At 45.6% G+C, this 18,328-nt stretch overlaps 1 protein-coding gene across 1 annotated transcript in view; it reads left to right on the forward strand.

Moving 5' to 3' along the window:
* The window catches only part of EEPD1 (endonuclease/exonuclease/phosphatase family domain containing 1), a 66,003-nt gene that overhangs the window by 32,443 nt on the left and 15,232 nt on the right, over positions 1–18,328 (forward strand). Inside the window, exon 2 of the mRNA XM_009933682.2 lies at positions 3,053–3,104. Within this exon, the coding sequence (XP_009931984.2) occupies positions 3,053–3,104 (52 nt within the window). The remainder of the gene's footprint in view (positions 1–3,052; positions 3,105–18,328) is intronic.

Genomic DNA, 18,328 nt, shown 5'->3' on the forward strand with positions numbered 1-18,328 from the left:
AAAACAGTACTTGCATTTGGGGCAGTCATCTTTCTTCTGCAGCTATTGAGTGTCAGATAATCCACAATTAGCGTTCTAGAAATGAATCAGTCAATTGGTAGAAGCATCAGCAGCCTTGATTGATAAATTCTACCTTTTGATGATTAAGTGATTGAAAAGTCTCTGGCTTCGAAAGGAAAAAGACAACAGTAATTTGCGTAACAAAACCCACATTGTTGTACAGCTTGCAGAAGGGAATGGCAAAATGTTAGATTTTACTACATATACACCAACTTGAAGCAGTCTTTGCAGCAGCCCAGCTGGCTGTGAGCGTCCTGGATGCCTCCACATGTGTGGTAGACTACCTCCTTCTGACCCGTCCTGTGTTTTTCTGAAGTGCCCTGCAACAGAGAAGGGTCATCCAAAACTAAGAGGTGAGCCCTGAATTCAGAGTCAAGTCTTGATTCGTGGCTGCATTGCTAATGCCCATGTTATTGGACTTTGTTCTCCAAGGTGTATCAGCCTAGGCTCCTTCTGAAGTTGGTAAACTTACGACCTGGATGAAGAGTTAGAATGTACCCTCAGCAAGTTTGCTGATGACACCAAACTGGGAGGTGTGGCAGATACACCAGAAGGCTGTGCTGCCATTCAGCGTGACCTGGATAGGCTGGAAAGCTGGGCAGAGAGGAACCTGATGAGGTTCAACAAGGGCAAGTGCAGGGTCCTGCACCTGGGGAGGAACAACCTCATGCACCAGTACAGGCTTGGGGTGGACCTGCTGGAGAGCAGCTCTGCGGAGAGGGACCTGGGTGTCCTAGTGGACGACAGGTTAACCATGAGCCAGCAGTGTGCCCTGGCTGCCAAGAAAGCCAATGGGATCCTGGGGTGCATCAAGAAGAGTGTGGCCAGCAGGACGAGGGAGGTTCTCCTTCCCCTCTACACTGCCCTGATGAGGCCTCATCTAGAGTACTGTGTCCATTTCTGGGCTCCCCAGTTCAAGAAAGATGAAGAGCTACTGGAGAGAGTCCAGCGGAGGGCTACGAGGATGGTGAGGGGACTGGAGCATCTCCCCTATGAGGAGAGGTTGAGGGAACTGGGCTTGTTCAGCCTGAAGAAGAGAAGGCTGCGAGGGGACCTTATAAATGCCTACAAATATCTGAAGGGTGGGTGTCAGGAGGATGGGGCCAAGCTCTTTTCAGTGGTGCCCAGTGACAGGACAAGGGGCAATGGGCACAAACTGAGGCACAGGAAGTTCCGTCTGAACATGAGGAAGAACTTCTTCCCTCTGAGGGTGACGGAGCACTGGAACAGGCTGCCCAGGGAGGTTGTGGAGTCTCCTTCTCTGGAGATATTCAAGACCCGCCTGGACAAGGTCCTGTGCAGCCTACTGTAGGTGACCCTGCTTCGGCAGGGGGGTTGGACTAGATGACCCACAGAGGTCCCTTCCAACCCCTACTATTCTGTGATTCTGTGATTCTGTGAAGTTCAGGGTTGGACACAACATTGCCATGTTTTTGAAAGGGAGGTGCCTTCGTTGCGTGGTGCCCATCCCACCTTTATTTTGCTTGCTGGCTGAATTGCAAGGAAAATGATGTTAAAAAGTACTTTGTGTTGGCTTTGTGCTTTCCCTCACTACCTTCCAGTTGAGCTGAATGCTTGTGTGCAGCCTAGCATGTTCATCAAACAGTAACAGAAGACCATGTGCCCCCTGCTGCTGCAGTGGTTGGGCTTTAATGGGACACCTTTTTCTTCTTGCCGATTATCCCATTGTTTGCTGAGCCATCTCCACCCTCTCTGTCTCAGTAATAATAGCCTCTACGGACTGGAAATGTATGGTCTGGGGCTATTTTGTAATTTGTTGGATATAGGCTTTTTACGATGCTTTGAAGACATCTGTAAACTAGAATCACATTAAAATGAAAGCACATTCATATTTAGGGTTTAGGCTGTGAATACTTGTGGTGGAAAGCATTGTAACGCAGTGGAAGGACAGGACTAAAGCTGTGTTTTGCCAGCTGCTGTTACAGGATGGACGTACATAATTAATGTAGAAGATGTCCGTGGACATTCGAGAATTATCCAGCATTGCTCTGAGGTTTTGAAAGGCAAATAAAACTCCTTGTAGTACATGGCAAATTATATCCTTTGGCAGACTTCTGTGTCAACTATTTGCACAGTCTTGAATATGAGCTTTTAACTCTGCCTGTCTACAGAGCCATGAGAGGCATTTAAACAATATTTATATGCATCATTTGATTCTTCCACTGCCACACGAATGTTTCTGTATCCCTGGGTAAAGGAAATTATCCTCTGGAGTCCAAGGATAATATATTAAGCGACAGGTTTTAAGACTGGCGAAGGAAGGTGAGCAGTCAGAGTTGCAGGACTAGTCTTCTCCACGGGTAGAAAGGCTGCCAGCTTTTTGGAAGCCTGACTTGGGGCAGCGTAGTGTGACAGCAGCTTCTGCCCTTGTGGGAGGACGTAAGGGACGATGCCAGGACAGGTGGGTTGAACTGCCCTGGGCAAACAAGGTCCCTCTCTGCTTGCATTGACCATATAGCGAATCTAAACACCAGATTTGATTAAGCAAATTTCTTGAGCTGAATTGTCTTAGTTATTGTATCTCATATATAATATTTTATATCCCTGGGAGTGACTGTTGTAGGACTCATAGAAACCTGTTGATACTGAAGAACAGAGCTGACTGAAAATGACAGGGAGGTTTAGAGTTGTTCTCTGTGTTTGTTGTTCAGAAGATCCTTCAATGTTAATTTAGGGTATTAAAAATGTAATGATTAATGCCGTTTCTCTGTGAGGTGAATTCGGATACGCTTGTAAGTCAGCAACCATAATATCTGTTTGGGACAACTAAATCAAAGAAAACAAAGCAACACTGGTTCTCTCTTGCTTTGGCTTATTTTATCCTGAGGGCTTTTTGTATCTATACCTCTATAGGCTCTTTCTGTAAAGGGGGAAGATAAAAAGAGAGCTTCGGTTCTGCTCTTACTTGTGTTTCTGTAATGTTTGCAGTGGAGTGATTCATTCTTTATTTTCTATCTGTTTTCTCTTACAGCATCAAGCTTTTGGCTGTGCAGGAGCTGGTCGATAGAGAAGCGCTGGAAAAGGTATTTAAAAATACATCTAATACAACTGTCATAATACATTTAAGCTCTTAAAGCCCTCTGTGTTAGTCAGGTTTCCTAACTTTCTGGAAAATCATGCAGCATAAACCAGGAAATCTTTCTAGCTACACAGTACATGAAGTCAGAGGGGTGATGTTTTGTCCAAGCTGACCACATGCTTTTGGTGTTTTCTGATTTTACAAGGGGCTTGAGGTAAGCAATGCCTCTGGTCTGCCCATATTAGCTTTCCTGAAGTTAGTTCCTTGCTAACAACTAGGATAAGCAGATGATTTGAACCGACAGTGATGAACGTCTGAAGCAGAAAGAGTGTCCGAGGGGCCCCTTTTGAGCATCCAGCTTGGGAGAATGGCAGGAGGTGCCTTGGAAGAAACGCAATTTCATTTAGCGGTGAAGGGATCGAAGCAGCTCGCTACTCAACATCAGCCCAAACACCACCAGCCGCATCTGTGGTGCATGTCAGCCCGAGCTCTTCTCCTGCGTGCCTTTAAGCCTGACCTTCCAGGGAGCTGAGGGATGCGCCATCCATCAGCCGTCCCAGGGATGTCAGGGTTGGCAAACAGCCTGCGCTTGGCTGCGTCGGGGGCACGTCCCCCTGGTCCAGCACCTGGGACCCCATCAGTTTAGCCACGGCGCCGGTGCCTCAGCAGCCTGAGATCCCACCTGCGGAGCCGCAGCAAAACCAGTAGCCACAGCAACACCAGTAGCCACAAAAGGCTGGAGGGTTTGTAGATAATAAAACACGGTGTTGCTCTTCAGCCAAGGGTATTGCAAACACAGCAGTACCCTATAGGTCGTTTCCTTCTGTGTGAAGAATCAAATGTCATATTTATTTTTTTATGATTTTGCTGGCCTGGAGTGTAGGACTGGACTCCCAGTGCCCATGCTGGGACCAGTGAGTTCACTTCACTGTCTGCACCAGCTCCTTCATCTAGAAGGCCAAGGAGCCAGCCAGGAGGCAGCATGGAAATATGAAAGACTTGGGAGGATTCAAAGAAAACATCTAGATTCAGAGCCCTGCGGGGAAGCCTGCTGCCTTATGGCAGGCGTTGGGCTGCAGCTGAGCCAAGCAGCCCCTCTGTGCCTGTGAGAGACCTGGCAAGGCTCAGGGAGGAAGGAGGAAACCTTCTCCTGCCTTGAGCACATCCCATCTGTGTGAAGGAGAAGGTGTTAAAGCCAGCCGTGGCTGCATCTGCTGGCTACTCCAGACATACTGGGTAAAATGAAATCCAGCACCAGTGGGTGCTTCAGCCTGGTGCTTTGCCACTGACTGGAGATGTGTTTCACTGAGGGCCTGTGTACAGCCCAGTGAATTCAAAGAGGGGCGTCCCTTCATTGGCTTTGGTGAACTCTGATTTTGACCCGAAGAGGTGGATTTTCTTAAAAGGCAGTGACAGAGGGCTAAGCAGGTGACGCTGTGGGTTTTCGCATGCAAAGAAGAAACGGTTCTCAACCACTCATTGTGCAAAACAGGTTAATATTTACCAATCGTTATCGTTTGCAGCAGTCAGCTTCCCTGGCACCTCACACCCTGCACACTTCTCACCCTTCTGTTGGCCCTACACCTTCCTTTGGCTGCTCGGTTTGGCAAGGGCGAGTGACCTCAGCCTGGTGGGAATGGCTGTTGGAGGCATTGTCTGGAGCTCTGCAGGAAGCTCTTTGGAAAGGCTCAGCTGCAGAAGAAAGATCTTTCTAATTTGAGCTCTCTGAATATTTGATATCTGCTTTCATACAATGCCAAGCTTAAAGAATTTAAAAGGCCAGTTTAGCCTTCTGGAAAACAACAGGGTGGGATTATGTAAGTTCAAAGAAATTTGCTGTCTTTATTTTTTAAATACAGGAGGAAAAAAAAAAAGTAGACTAGAACAAAATCCCTTGTCCTGCCTGATACAGAGTCAGGTTTTGCGAACACGTGCTGAGTTTTGTATTCGTAAATCATTATTTGTCTGCATTATATTGCAGGAATACAGAATATTACTAAATTATAATATTTTAATATTCATTGTGAGATTGATTTTTCTGGGTTTTGAAGGGAAGTTTTCTTTAAGGTATCTATGGACACGATAGCCTAAAAGTGTATTTCCTGTAGGACATTTTCTAGTCTGTCGCAAATGGTTTTGAACTTTTGCAACCTTATTATTCCTAAAATTCAGTGCTCAGCTCTGAAAGAGCTGTTGTATATTTTCAATACTTGCATGGAAACCCAGAGTGAGTAGAAGCACGCTGGTGACCAGCAGTGCGCCCTGAAAAGGCTTACAGGCACACACCAGTGTTCGTGCTGCAGGCTAGCTCCGTTAAATCAAATCATGTTGAAGTTAAGCCCATGCGTGGCGAGTCTCTTGAGAATCAGAGCCTTGAGACACTACCAGAAAATTATCTGGCACTGCAAACCACCGTTTGCCATCAACTTTCTGAAAGGGGATGATGGTCTGGGAGGCGAGGCACATCAAGCAGCAGGCTGTTGGAGCAGGCTGGGAGAATCTGCTTGAACCGTTGAGGTCTTGAGAAGATGGCAACCGCTTGCAGAAAGCTTTGCCCTGTGTAGCGGAGCACTGCTGTCCTTCAAAAGCTGTCCATCAGTTATTTACTGGTTGCTTACAGCAGAAGGGTTTAATGCTATTCTGACTGTCTTAGATACTTTATTATCTTTAAATGTTTTTCCAACCTCGGCCATTGAAAATAAATTGATTGGACCGTGCGAAGCTTTGTGTCACGCAAAGACTATCCGTTTAATTTCCTAAACCATAATGTTTTGGCACATTTGGCCAAAATGACCCTTGAAGCCAAAGATCTACCACACTTGGCTGTATTTGTGCCTGGGGTTGCTGAGACAGAAGGGATGATTGACTGGGTTTAATTACAGCTCGTCCTGGCTCGTGACAAGCTTGCCTGACCCTTAGATGCTGCTCATCAGCTGGTTGGTTTCTCAGGGGTGCCATGCAGTAAGCACTGCAGAAGCGAGGTGCTGCTTGTGGACCCCAGCACCATCCTTGCTGTCATTAAGAGGAACGGGAAAATAATAATTCATTTCAGTGAAACGGGACCGGGTCATGTAAGAGGAACAAGAGTCTTTACCTGGAGAAAATTCTGGGTCAGAGACAGGCTTGTTTGTGTTTGTGTTGGCCGTAGCCCATCAGACCCGTTCCGGCACGTATGCAACGTGAGCGGTCTCACCAGCAGCTTAAAACTGAGTGCGTACTTACCTGCATTTTGTCTTACCTTGAACCTTCAAATTGATCTGTTTGCTTCCCCCTGCCTCCCCGCTGAGCTTGCCCCAGCTGCCGCGGGATTGCATTGCTGGCGTGCCTTTGCTTCACAGAATGTTCGGGGTTGGAAGGGACCTCTGTGAGTCATCTAGTCCAACCCCCCTGCCGAAGCTGCTGCCGTTTGCCGGAGTCAGTAACGGACACAGACGGCGAGATGCCAAGGGAGGGCTTGCGGTCGAGACAGCCTCATCCCTGTAAGGGTTCAAGGCCGCTCAGGCTTTAGAAAGAAGTATCTCAGGCACGCAGGTTTGCTGGCGCTGTGTCCTGTGTGAAGCATCTCTTCCTCTTCCAGAAGCGCCGCTCTGGGAGAGACCCCCAGGGACGCTCTCGCCCCAACGTGGTTTTGAGTACTTGGTCTAATTTTGGGAAGTCTTTAATTGCAGATGAAGAATTCTACTTGGCAAGTGTTAATTGTATTTATTTGTGGAAGGGGAAAAAATAATTCTCCTGAGGAACATGGTGTTTTTACAGTTTAAAAATAAATCTGCTTAAGTAATTAGTGGATTGAACTGCCTAGCCAGGTGACATTTCACATTGGTTGCTGTTTTAGCATTTACATCCGTAGTCCTTTTTCATAGGCAACAAGTGTGCCAAAATTATTGTTCTCATTGGTGCTTGATGCCAGTAGGATGTGCAGGAAGAGTCATCCATATTGTAAGAAAAATAAAAATATTCTTTGCATTCTGTCAAATGTTCCCCCCCCTCCAATGCCTTTCAGATGTTATCGTGGGCTCTTGAGCTAATTTGTCCTGCAGAGGTAGGTTATTGAGGAAAGTTAAACAATCTGTACAACAAAGCAATATTTAGTAACCCCCTGACAGCTTTTTGTAAGGTAAGCCTGCTTTGGGAGCAAGCAACAGTAACCCATTGTTTTCCTATTTGTGTATTAATAAGCAAGTGTATCTGCTGTTACTCAGGACGAGAAAGGGCCGTCCTCTTGATACCACAGATGGAGCAGTTTGTTGGCTTCTCATCTAGGAAATGCAAATCGTGTAGCTGATCTGCAGCTTCTGAAAGTGTGAAATTCATCTGCAAAATGATGATTATTCTGCTTGAAGTTGGAAGTGATCTATCTAGACTGGCAGGAGAGATGCGCTGGGTGGGCTGAAGCATGGTGCCAGTTGGGGTGAGAATTGTGATTTTGTTCGGGGATGATGTTCTTGAAGTTGATTATAACTTGCAGCTTGAAAATCAGAATAAGTAACATAGATTTCGCTATCAAGGTCTTTCTGTGCCAGTGATGGCAAATTTGTGCACCGTGAGCTACGTCCAAGAGGTCAGTGAAAAGAAAGTGAGAAGAATAAAGCAATTATCAGTAGGCTGACATTGTCTGTATGGGGATTTTTAGCTTCACTGGAGAAGTTTTGGAGGTCACAAATCAAAAGGGATTGAAAGTCTTTCACCTGGTGTTCGGAAGTAGAGGTCCTGTAGCTGTGAAGCACGGGATGCGTTTGCTGGGCACCAGGAGAGGCAGCGGGATAGCCTCTAGCCACCTCGGTACAGGAAGGGATCGCTCCCATCTGCTGGCCAAACGTTATGTGGTCATCCACTGGGCATTTCTGCTGGTGTGGACACAAAGTGTTGGGATGATAGAATGAGAAAACTCTGATCAGCCTTCTCCTCCAGATAGAAATTTATTGGTTTTTTCTCTCTCATATGGAGAATTTTTTCACTTTCCTCAAAGAGAACATCTTTATCCTGTTGAATAAAATTGGAAGCACTGTAAGCAAGCAATCCCTAGGTTCTGTGCTCATTCTTTGACTTTTTCCACCTCCCTCAGCAGTACTAACAGCTAGAGTTGTCTCCAGTGATGTGCAATCTGTTTCCTGGGTTTCTTCACCCATAGAAAAGACCAGATGTCTATATTTGGGAGATGCTCACTAGATGCAACCCCTTCCCACCATCCAGAATTCTCATACTGTGCCTGAGGAACCAATGCGCCACAACTGGGGTGACACTGAGGAGGTGGCATGATTTTAGCAAAAGACAAGTAACCTGCCTGTCATCAATCAGCAGCAGGTTTTGTCTGAGGGAAAAAGCGATGAGTACTGCTGCCCGCTTCCACAGGGTGAGACCCAGGAGACCAGGGCGAAATGGGATGCTTGTTTCTTTCTAGCGGCATGGCTCTAATAGTGCAATTTCAGCTACAGTCAAAAACGGGTTTGCAAAATGCTGAGCTGTGCTGTGCATTCCCTGCTGTAGCCTTCTCCTTTCTACACGGCACACACAGAATTTTAACTAGAAATTTGCTTTTGTTTTCTTGATCCAGTGTACTGTTTCCTCCAGATATTATCTGAACATAAAAAGTATGACGTCAATCGAGGTTCCAGAATTTCCAGTATGAAATGCATCTGCTGGAGGTTTTTATTTATCTTTTGTCTGCTTTGGAGTAGATTGAGCCAGATCAGTGTTTAATCGTGATTAAGCCCATTGTAATCTCTGCTCTTTATAAAATCCCTCTCGGAGCAGAGCAGGTTGTTTATTTGTGAAAGGTTATCCCTAGAGCTTGTCGGTGTTTGAAAGAGAGGTGCTGTTTTCCATTTGCAGGGGTAAGCATAGGCACATTGCTTCTTGCTTGCGTGGATATAAATATGTTGGTGTGTGCATTTGCTGGGGCAGTTGCAAGTGAGCTGTAGTGTCCCTTGCCATGGAGCCGCTGGTCACCCGAGGCCGTTTGTCTGGCCCGTCCCCATTCCCTCCGTATAAGCACCAAGAGGCTGGTCAGTGCTGGTAAACGTTATTCCCTCTGTATAAGCCGGCACCGGCATGGGAGCTGGCATCGACGTCTCCTGAAGGAAGAGCAGGGAAGGGCTGTTGACACCCATTCCTGCGGGGCGAGGGTCTTCCGTTGTTGTCTGAGCTCTGCAGCTACGGAGGTTGGATCACCTGGAAAGTATCCGTTGCCCACGCAGCCAAAATATCCTGCACTAATGCTGCTGTTCAGTTTTTTTGGAGAGTGTAATCACGTGGCGGTCCCAGAGAAGGAGGGAAGAATTGTGGTTATCCTTGATCTGTGGAGGCATGGTGGAGTTGCAAGGAAATCACACGATATTGGCAGAGTCACCTAAGATGACTGACTCCAAGCAGAGTGGGGAAGCGAACCGCAGCCCCCTGAGTCCCAGACACTCTTCTAACGTCAAGACAGTCCTTCCTCTTTGATGGTATTGTTTTTTTTGTTTTAGTGCAGCAGAGATGTACCCCAGAAATGCAGTTAGTTCAGGACTGAGTCTTTGCATGCATACTTTTAAATGCTGTAATCCTACTGTACAGCGTGAGCCCCGGCTTGCTATCTTGCTTTGCTGTGGAACTATTGATTAAAAAAGATTCTAAGGCAATTGGCAATGAAAGAATTAGTTGCTGTAAATGAGTGATATTTACTGCCTGTTCTTAGAACCATCCTTTCCAGAAAGAGCTTGACCTCTTTGAAACTTCAGTACTTTTAGATGTCTTCTAGAGTCAGATCAGGAAACAGCAGTCTCGCTTTCAGAGAACAGGAAAAGGAGATGTAGACCTGGACACTGACTCACTCGAGACCTTTGATTAGTCTCTTCCAGTCCTGTTGCTGCCTCATTCTTCTGTTCCCCATCCCCAGAGAGGAGAGGCGGAATCAAGCCTCTCGCTGTACCCTTTGCCTAATTCAGCCGTGGGACGGACATCTGCATAATTCATCAGCTGAAGTAGGTCGTCCTGCCCTGTCCCTGCAAAGCCACCATGGAGTCAATGACTGACCACTCAGAGTGAAAGGAGATTATTCCAAATCATCCAACTGAGTTTATTTTAATTCTTTTTCCCCCCTTATTCCCTATTACTCACCCTTTTGGTCTCCCACACCCTTCCTGCATTTACCCCTATCTCTTTCCCTTGTCTTGCTTGCTTATCTGAGTGCAGCTAATAACTCAGGGGTGCAAAGTCTTTTTTTCAGACTTCCCCCCCTGGGGTCAAGAAATTTCAGAATGAAGGGAAATATGGCCGTTACTGTGAAGGAACCGGTTTTGGCTGAGTGGAGCTGGAAATGATGTTGAGACCCCTTCTGACAACATGGGATGCTTCTTTGGGATTATCCCATCCGCTAAATGGACTTAGGAACCCTGCAGCTGTGCAGTGTTTGCCTCTGGCCTTTCACTTCTTTTCCTCCTTTCTGTCCTCTAGGAGGCATCTAGATGGCTCGAAGTTTAAGGAGATGTATTGGTGGACCTAATGGCTCGGGCCAGCTCCGTGATGATTTCAGTAGCTCTCTGCAGGGCACCTATGACTACTTTGTCTTTCCAGGCCCCTCTGCTGCAAACTATTGTCAGGTGGTCAGCAGTATTGTAAACACAGGCTCTGATCTACTAGTATCTCTGGTGTCTTTGATCTTGGCTGGATTTTTTTTTTTCCTCTTTAGTGTCATTGCCCGTCTATTTTCTGATGACCAGTGGACTTCAATAAACAAAACACTAGAAGCCATGCTATACACACGATAGGGAGCCACGGAGAACACAGGTTGCTCCTAAAATTCTGTCCTTTGGGAGGTGCCCTCTTCTCCCCTACAGCGTGGCTGTGCCTCTCCGAGAAGCGGTGGTGTGGAGGTTGCTTCTTATACTAGCTTAGCATTCTCTTGTGAGGCATCTAGTCTTATCCCTGAACGGGAGCCAAACTTAGACATTAGTAGAATCATTCTCTACACTTCCAGAACAAGGAGAAACGGAAAAATAATGTGTTTACAAATGCTGGCATGCGTTTGTGGGTGGTAGAAGTAATACGTGTCTTTAGTCAGTCCTTGGCTTTCTTCTAGAAGATGACAGAAGGCAAAGTAAGTTCATAGAACAGCACCAGTTCTGAATAGTCGGCAATTTTGGGGAGGGGTTTGTTTAATTTCCTTTTTAATAGATTGACATAGCAGCAAGAGTGTTTTAATGTGAGCCCAAATAATTTTTTGGTAGTTTATATGGATGAAGTAATCCACATGCTCTCTATGGGGAGTCCGAGTCCATTGCATCTGTTGGAGCAGAACTTCGGTCAGGGTTGGAGCACAGTCCCGTAAACTCTGTGGAGGGTGTGCTAGTGGGTGAAGACAGAAACCCATCCATTACTCATGCAAACTTATAAATAAAGAATGTGCTATTTCAGAGAGGAATCAGTGTCAAATTGGGGCCTTTAAATTATGAGCTAGAGGTGTGAAAAAGAATGTAAGCAGAGTATGAGATTTTTTTTTAAAAAAAAGGTGAGATGACATGTCCTAATTCTAGCAGCCTGGAAGAGATTCTCCTAATAATAAGCATCCAAAAAAAAAAAAAGTGATGGAATAGGATGCAAGACAGATTAAAATAACTTTACAGGAGGTGGCACAGTGTTCTGTATGGTGGCATAATCAATGCCTGAAGGAAGAATAAATATTTGAGGTTGGCAATGGTTGTGAGTCATATTATATATTTTTCTCTTCCTTGTTTTTGTGTTCTTACCATGGGAAAGAACGCTTGCTCTAAGCAGAGATGTAAATCAGTCGGGGAAAACAGTAATACTAACATTAGAAAAGAAATGGATGGAAGTAAAATGCCCAGTGAAGAACTATTTTTGATGCAAGGCTCTGTAGAGGTGGCCAAACTGTGACCTTGTAATAATGAATGCTGTGCCTTTTTCCTTGTGTCACAGCAGTTTTCTTCATACCCTGATTTTATTCTTTCTCATACTGCACATCAGCACAGTCCTGTCTGTCTTTACCACCATGTATATGCCAGAAGGGCACAATTTTTTAAATAAATAAAAAAAACCACAAAAAAACCCAACTCACTTGCTAACACCTCTGAAAATGAGTAAATTTTTACCATGGGAATGGAGAGAGACCTAGTTACCTTATGTGCTTAAGCAGCTTTCCTTGATTAATAACATTCAAAACTGTGATTTCCCTGTTCCCTTTCGGTTGTGTTTGTTCTGCTTTTGTATGAGCACATTTTTCTCCTCTCCTCTTTTCCTCTGGCTGAAAGCAGGTAAGACTGCAGGTAAGGAGATTCAGATCATGGCAAATCGAAACAGCTCACTGGTTGGTTTGTTTGGTTTGGTTTGTGTTTAATGGGTGAACAAGAAACTATTTCTTATCACTTTCAGGTCTCATGTTTCATAGGATGGTTTTCTATTTGCTTTCCTTACTAAGGGCTAGGCTCTGATAAACTGATTTTCACCTCGTGTGGTCCCAGTAGTTACCGGGTGAGTAAGGTTGTACTCACGGTGGTATGATTTTACACCACACTGCAGAATTAGATTCCTGAGTTTCATGTTTCATGGGAAAAGATTTGGCCCAGGGTTTAAAGAAAAAAAATAAAAATAAGAGGGGATCTCAGGAAGCCACTCACTCCTGGTTGCCCGGTGCCTTGCATCTTGTCCCAGTGAGCACGCAGCTTAGGTCTCCAGACATCTGCTGCCCAGTCCAGGGCTGTGCAGAGCGGTGGCTGTAACGGGTTGAAGTGAAGTACCTGTGCTCTGAGTAAACATGCAGTAGCATACCTGGGGCTTTGATCTCGGTCTCGATTGCTGCTTGAAGCAGTAGTTGTAGTAATACACTTGTAGTAGTATTTCTAAATACTGTGTTCCCAGAGAGGTGTACTTCTGGCAGCAGAAGAGGCAGCAAAATGGAACTTGTCTTCTTCCTTTGGAAATAATGAGTTGGGGGGAAAAAAAATACTTGGAAAAGCACCTGAGTATTTACAGCAGACAACATAGTAATAGGTAATTAATTCGGTTGTGGGGTGTCTATGATTCTAGCACAGCCAACCAATTGAGCAGACTGTTTTACAACAGTGTAGGAAAACTGTGAACTCAACAGCTCATCGCTTGTAAAAGCATCTTCATGAAAAAGATAGCCTCATAGTCATGAGAGCTTCTTTTTGTTCTTGTTTCTATCACATCAGTTCCCTTAGCATGCCATTATTGCTGTTAATGATTGTACTGCCTACTTATGCAGAATAAAACGCTTGCTTGAAACGGCCTCAAGAATAATTTGCAAGGCTTTGTGACCATCCTTGACAACCTCTTCAGCCTTAATTCCTGTATTATTTTTAAATACAAAAAAAGTCCTTAAGAGTAAGAAAAGAAGTAGTCAGGAAATGCCTTCTGCAAAATGAGTCTGTCCCATGAAGTACAAGGAAAAAGCTCAGCTTGTGAAGAAAAACATGAGAAATTAAGAACCCACAAAACTTCTCCTACGTGGACGTTGGCAAATACGGATGCTGTACTCCCCAGGGAAGAGGCAGCATGAATTTCTACCAAGCGTATGTGGAGACACCTTCCCCTGAGATGGCAAACTGGCTGAAAGATGTTACATATCCCATTTTGACAATTCTTTAGTAGTAGCCCCAGCACTTAAAATGTGTTAGGGGAGTTATTGCATTGCCTCTTTCAGTTATTGTTGTTTCACTGCTCTGCACCAAAGGTTTCCGTGTCTTCCTTTTGAAGATCTATAAAAAGACACTGTTTATATAAATAACCACTTTTGCTTAGGATGAAGGTAGGGGAACATGCCAGTGGATGATCTGCATTGTTGTCCTGGGAACACTGTGCTTAAAGGCGAGCAAAGAACTGGCTTTATGGGCTACAATCTGTTTTTTTAATCATATATTCAAAGATAAAGAATGTAATTTCCTCTCGGATATTACAAAGAATTAAGCAGTTGGGTGACTGTGGCAAGCTATAATTCATCTGGGAGGGCAGTGTAGAAACTCACTGCTATATTTTTCCAAAATAAGTACTTGAAAAGGAAAGCGCATAGCTTGGGAGTGCAAGCTGAGGCTGCTACCACTCCCCAGCCGAGCCTGTAAAGCCTGACTTTAAAAAAATCTGATTTGATTCAAACAGGTTTGCATATGGAAACAAATCGTTACATACTTTTGGTAATTGAGATAATCTGAAGCTTATCAGCATAATTATTTCCCGCACATTCATGAAGTACAATGGGTGAGTAACACAGCAGCTGCAGGAGAGGGGCTCGTGTCCAGCTGGATTCACATCCACGGGCCGGTTCAAACCAGGGCCAAGCTCGTGAAGGGGCTCAGATACCTGGCGCGGGTACGATGTGGAAACGATGTGTTCACTTTAAAAAAATTTCCAGTTCTACCAGGCATCCTTTGGCTGCTGCCTAACCCCAGGGGTGCCTAAATGGCGGAGTCCTCTGATGCTTTGCTTTCACGTCCCTCAGGCACCCAGGGCAGTGCCTCTCTGCAGACCCAGAACCACCCCCCTCTGAAGCAGCCAAGAGCCAATTTGGACAACTTAGTTTCTAGCCTACGCGTAGTTGGGCTTGAAAAATGAGCCTTCCTCATCCTATCTCCTCTAAGGAGCTCAGTCCCAGAGGTTTGCTTTTTTAAATACTAAGCTTAGAAGTGGTCTTTGCAGCAAAGCTGGGAATTCAGGTTGCCACATGGCTCCCGTGCGGTGAGGCTGCAGTACGATAAATGTTTGCTCTCTGGTCCATAACGTCGTGCCTGGAGCACTCGTTTAGGAGCTGAGAATCTGGTCCCCAGGGGAAGGATATCCTTCCTCCGTGGGCGTCTGTCTGAATTACTGGGATGCTGTTTAAGAAGCAGAAGCAGCACATTTTCCAGGAAAAAATGAGTCCTGCTGGAGGTGATGAAAAAGCCGTGGGTGCCTGCCTTCAGATGGACCAGGACTTGGGACACCAATATGCACGCGCATTGCCACAGCAAATGAGCGCTGCATGCCCGTAGCGTGCAAAGGCATGTAGAAGTGATGGCTGTGCCTGGGGGTGCTGTATTGTTTCTGAAGAAAGGCACTGGTTGAGGATTTGGCTGTGCTGAAGGGCTCTCTCTTGATTTCACTGCTCGCAAGGAGTTTACAGAGCTCTTTGAAGGATGTGTTAGATAATGCTTGTGAAGAACGTGGAAGATGGCAAGGATTTACTCGGTCATCAATCTGGATGTTTTGGCTTAGCTCTAGGAACAGCAAACCAGTACTTAAAAGGATGGGAAGGTATTACCCCAGGTCTCAATGACCCGGTGCAAACAGGACACGCCAGCATGGCAGAAGGGGCAGGTGAGCTTTCCAGGAGCAATTCCATGGCTGCTACGCTTTCGGTAGATTGGTTCCTTATCTTTTTTTGCTTCATCCTGTATTTTTTCTCCTGAACATTCCAAATTTTTAGTTATTTCTTCAGCTCTAACTTCACTGTAGACTTATGTACAGTTGTGTACAAGAGGGAGAAGTAGAAAACTTTGTCCAACACAAATGTATCGATATGGCTGGGACTGAAAGTGATTCCCTGGGGTGGGTCATTCTCCTGTGAAAACACAATTATCTGTCTTTCAAACTCCCATCTTCCTGCCAAATGTTATTTGCCTGTATGTAATACCATTACTTGAACAACACAACCGATAAATATTATGGAATCTTTCATGAAGTCTTCCTAGAAGGGACCAGTTGAATGGGCATATGAAAAACATTATATCTCAACATGGAGCCACCCTGACTTGCACTTGTGTTCCTCTGAATCGAGTTTGTGAGGGCATCTTCCATGCCAGTGGATGCATCTGGTTTTTGCGTGTGTATTTTTTGGCTCCTTTTGCAATCGGTAAGGGGATATATACTCAAGGGAGAGGCAACCAAGCAATGAAGGCCTCAGACAACACTGTTGTCAGTGGGAAATGGGATCCAACGTTGAGTCTCTGTTTCAAGCTTTAGCCATAATAACGCTTCCTTCCCTGCTGTTATGTTTGGTTGTAGGAGAATCCAGATGTAACTGAAAGGCCTGATGCTCCTCTGTGTCCCCTTCCTCGGCTGCTCCTGCCAGTGGGAAGCCGGTGCGGTGCCACTGGGCTGCAGAAGCGCGCTGAGCATCCTGGCCCCACTGCGTCTGGCATCCCCCCTTGACTCACCTTGCACTCCCATGCATGGCTGCACCAGGACAACAGTCCTGAAGCCTTTGGCCTTGCCTTACCCCTGCCTCAATAGCCAGCTCAGTAAAATACAACGCCCACAAATCTCTCCAGCCCTGAACTCTGCCTCTTCCTACTCACAAACGTGATTTAAAAGAACACTCTTCTTTTTCTGGAGCATCGGTGTCAAATCAGGAAGCTTTACGTGAAAACCAAAGGTGTTGATTTCAAGTTCTCAGAAACATTTGCAACTTTTCTGCTACTGGCTTTCTAGGTCAGGCTTCATTAGGGTGCACCAACTGTAGTTGTGTCCTGTACATGGTAGATTGGATTGGGATGACAGGTATTCGAGTCTGCTTTTTCAATTAGAAATGAAAGTACAGTCCGCTCGGATGAATAAAGAGAAGAAAGGATAATGTGCATTTAATTCTAGGAACGTGATTTTTACCTTGTACAATACCCAGTGATGGAGCAGGGAAGGCATATATATATTAAAGGATGTATTAAAAAAGAGCGGTGCCAGATGGTCTCATGAAGCTACTGTCAATTGAGTTGCATTTTCTATCAGAAATAGATCATGTTTCAGGATGGGAGTTTTATCAGAGAGGGTTGGCAGGTTTCTCCTCCAGTGCCACTGCACAATTTACAATGTGTATCTTAGAGCTCTTCTGTTTACCCTTTGCTGAAGCACCACGTCCATCACTGGGAGATGCTCTGTAGCACAGAACAGCCCTTACCTTGGTGTTTTCCAGCCCATGACGTGTAGATTCCTGCAGTCCGTGAACTACTGCTACTAAGAAGTCCCTCAAAAGTAACAGGAAAGTGAGCCTCCTACCAGAAGACTTAAATTTTTCATGCACAGGTAGAGATGCCTACTTCGAGATTTATCCAGGATCCAGGACCAGTTTGAAAAAAGGTGGTGAATTTTGACCTAATATTATAGTTTAACATCTTTTTTTCCTGGTCAGGGTCTCCTTTTCAAGTATTGCCAGATCCCCCACTCTAATTCCAAGTCTCTTTCACCACAACGATGTCAAATCTTTACTAATATGACACCTCAATATAGCTGAAATGAGAAGGAATTGACAGAAGTTTCGCATGCATCTCTGGTAGTCATTAAAGCTGCTCCCTCTAGTGCCTGTTAAAAATGAAGGAACTGTATATGTGACGTTTAGAAATGGAATATTTATTCCCTAAGTCTTGTCTGTCAGTTAAGAGGAATCAAAATCACCTTTGCTTTGATGAAGTAAATTGTTGTTTACCTTAACTGCAGTGCCCTTTTGGCCTGAAAGCTTCTGTGGTAATTAACCAAAATGGGCAGTTAGTTGCCTGGAGTGCCTTTCAAAAGTTCAGGCAATGATTACTGCACCCAGATGAACCCTGCCATAACAACAGGCTCACCCTGGAAGCTCCCCCTCACTGTTGCTTCTCTCCTCACTCTCCTTGCAGCCTCTACTCTGACTCCAGGTCTGAAATGAAAATGTCTTCCCAAGAGGAATCACTGTCTGATAAGAAATGTGTAGTTTATGAAGCCCTAAGGCATTGTTTTCCTGGGTCACGTTTAGTTCCCTCAGGGTTTAGGAGCAGCGCACCCACATTTCGAGCAAAAGATGCTCACCCCAAGGGAGGTCGCTGGCTCGGTGTGGTCCCCGGTGCTGGTGCTACTGGAGGAACACTGGACAGGCAAAGATGTTCAGCACGGAGTGGTGTCATCATCTGGACAGGATGACCCTGCTGTGCCTGGTTTGGGACTGGCTGCACAAATAGCACCCCAAAAGAAAACAAAGATGAACCAGGGCATCCTGAAGAAGAGGCGGTGAGATCTGCTCGTGGGCTACCGCAGGGCGCTCACTGGCAGCTCTCCTAGCGTGCAGGGTTACTGCACTGGAAGAGATTTAACTTCATGCACACATTAGGTGCTCTTGCTGGCACTGCTCGGAGCGTCTTCGGGAGGCAGGTAGGTTTGTTAGGGAGTCTGCAACTCCTTTATGATCTCCAGCGCGTGCCAGCCCAGCATATGTTCTTCACCCTGCTCCCAAATTAGTCCAAGACCCCTTGCCTTCCCCTTTCCAGTCCCTCCTCA

Source organism: Opisthocomus hoazin, chromosome 4 (assembly GCF_030867145.1).
Source record: "Opisthocomus hoazin isolate bOpiHoa1 chromosome 4, bOpiHoa1.hap1, whole genome shotgun sequence".
In the NCBI taxonomy this organism is placed as follows: Eukaryota; Metazoa; Chordata; class Aves; order Opisthocomiformes; family Opisthocomidae; genus Opisthocomus; species Opisthocomus hoazin.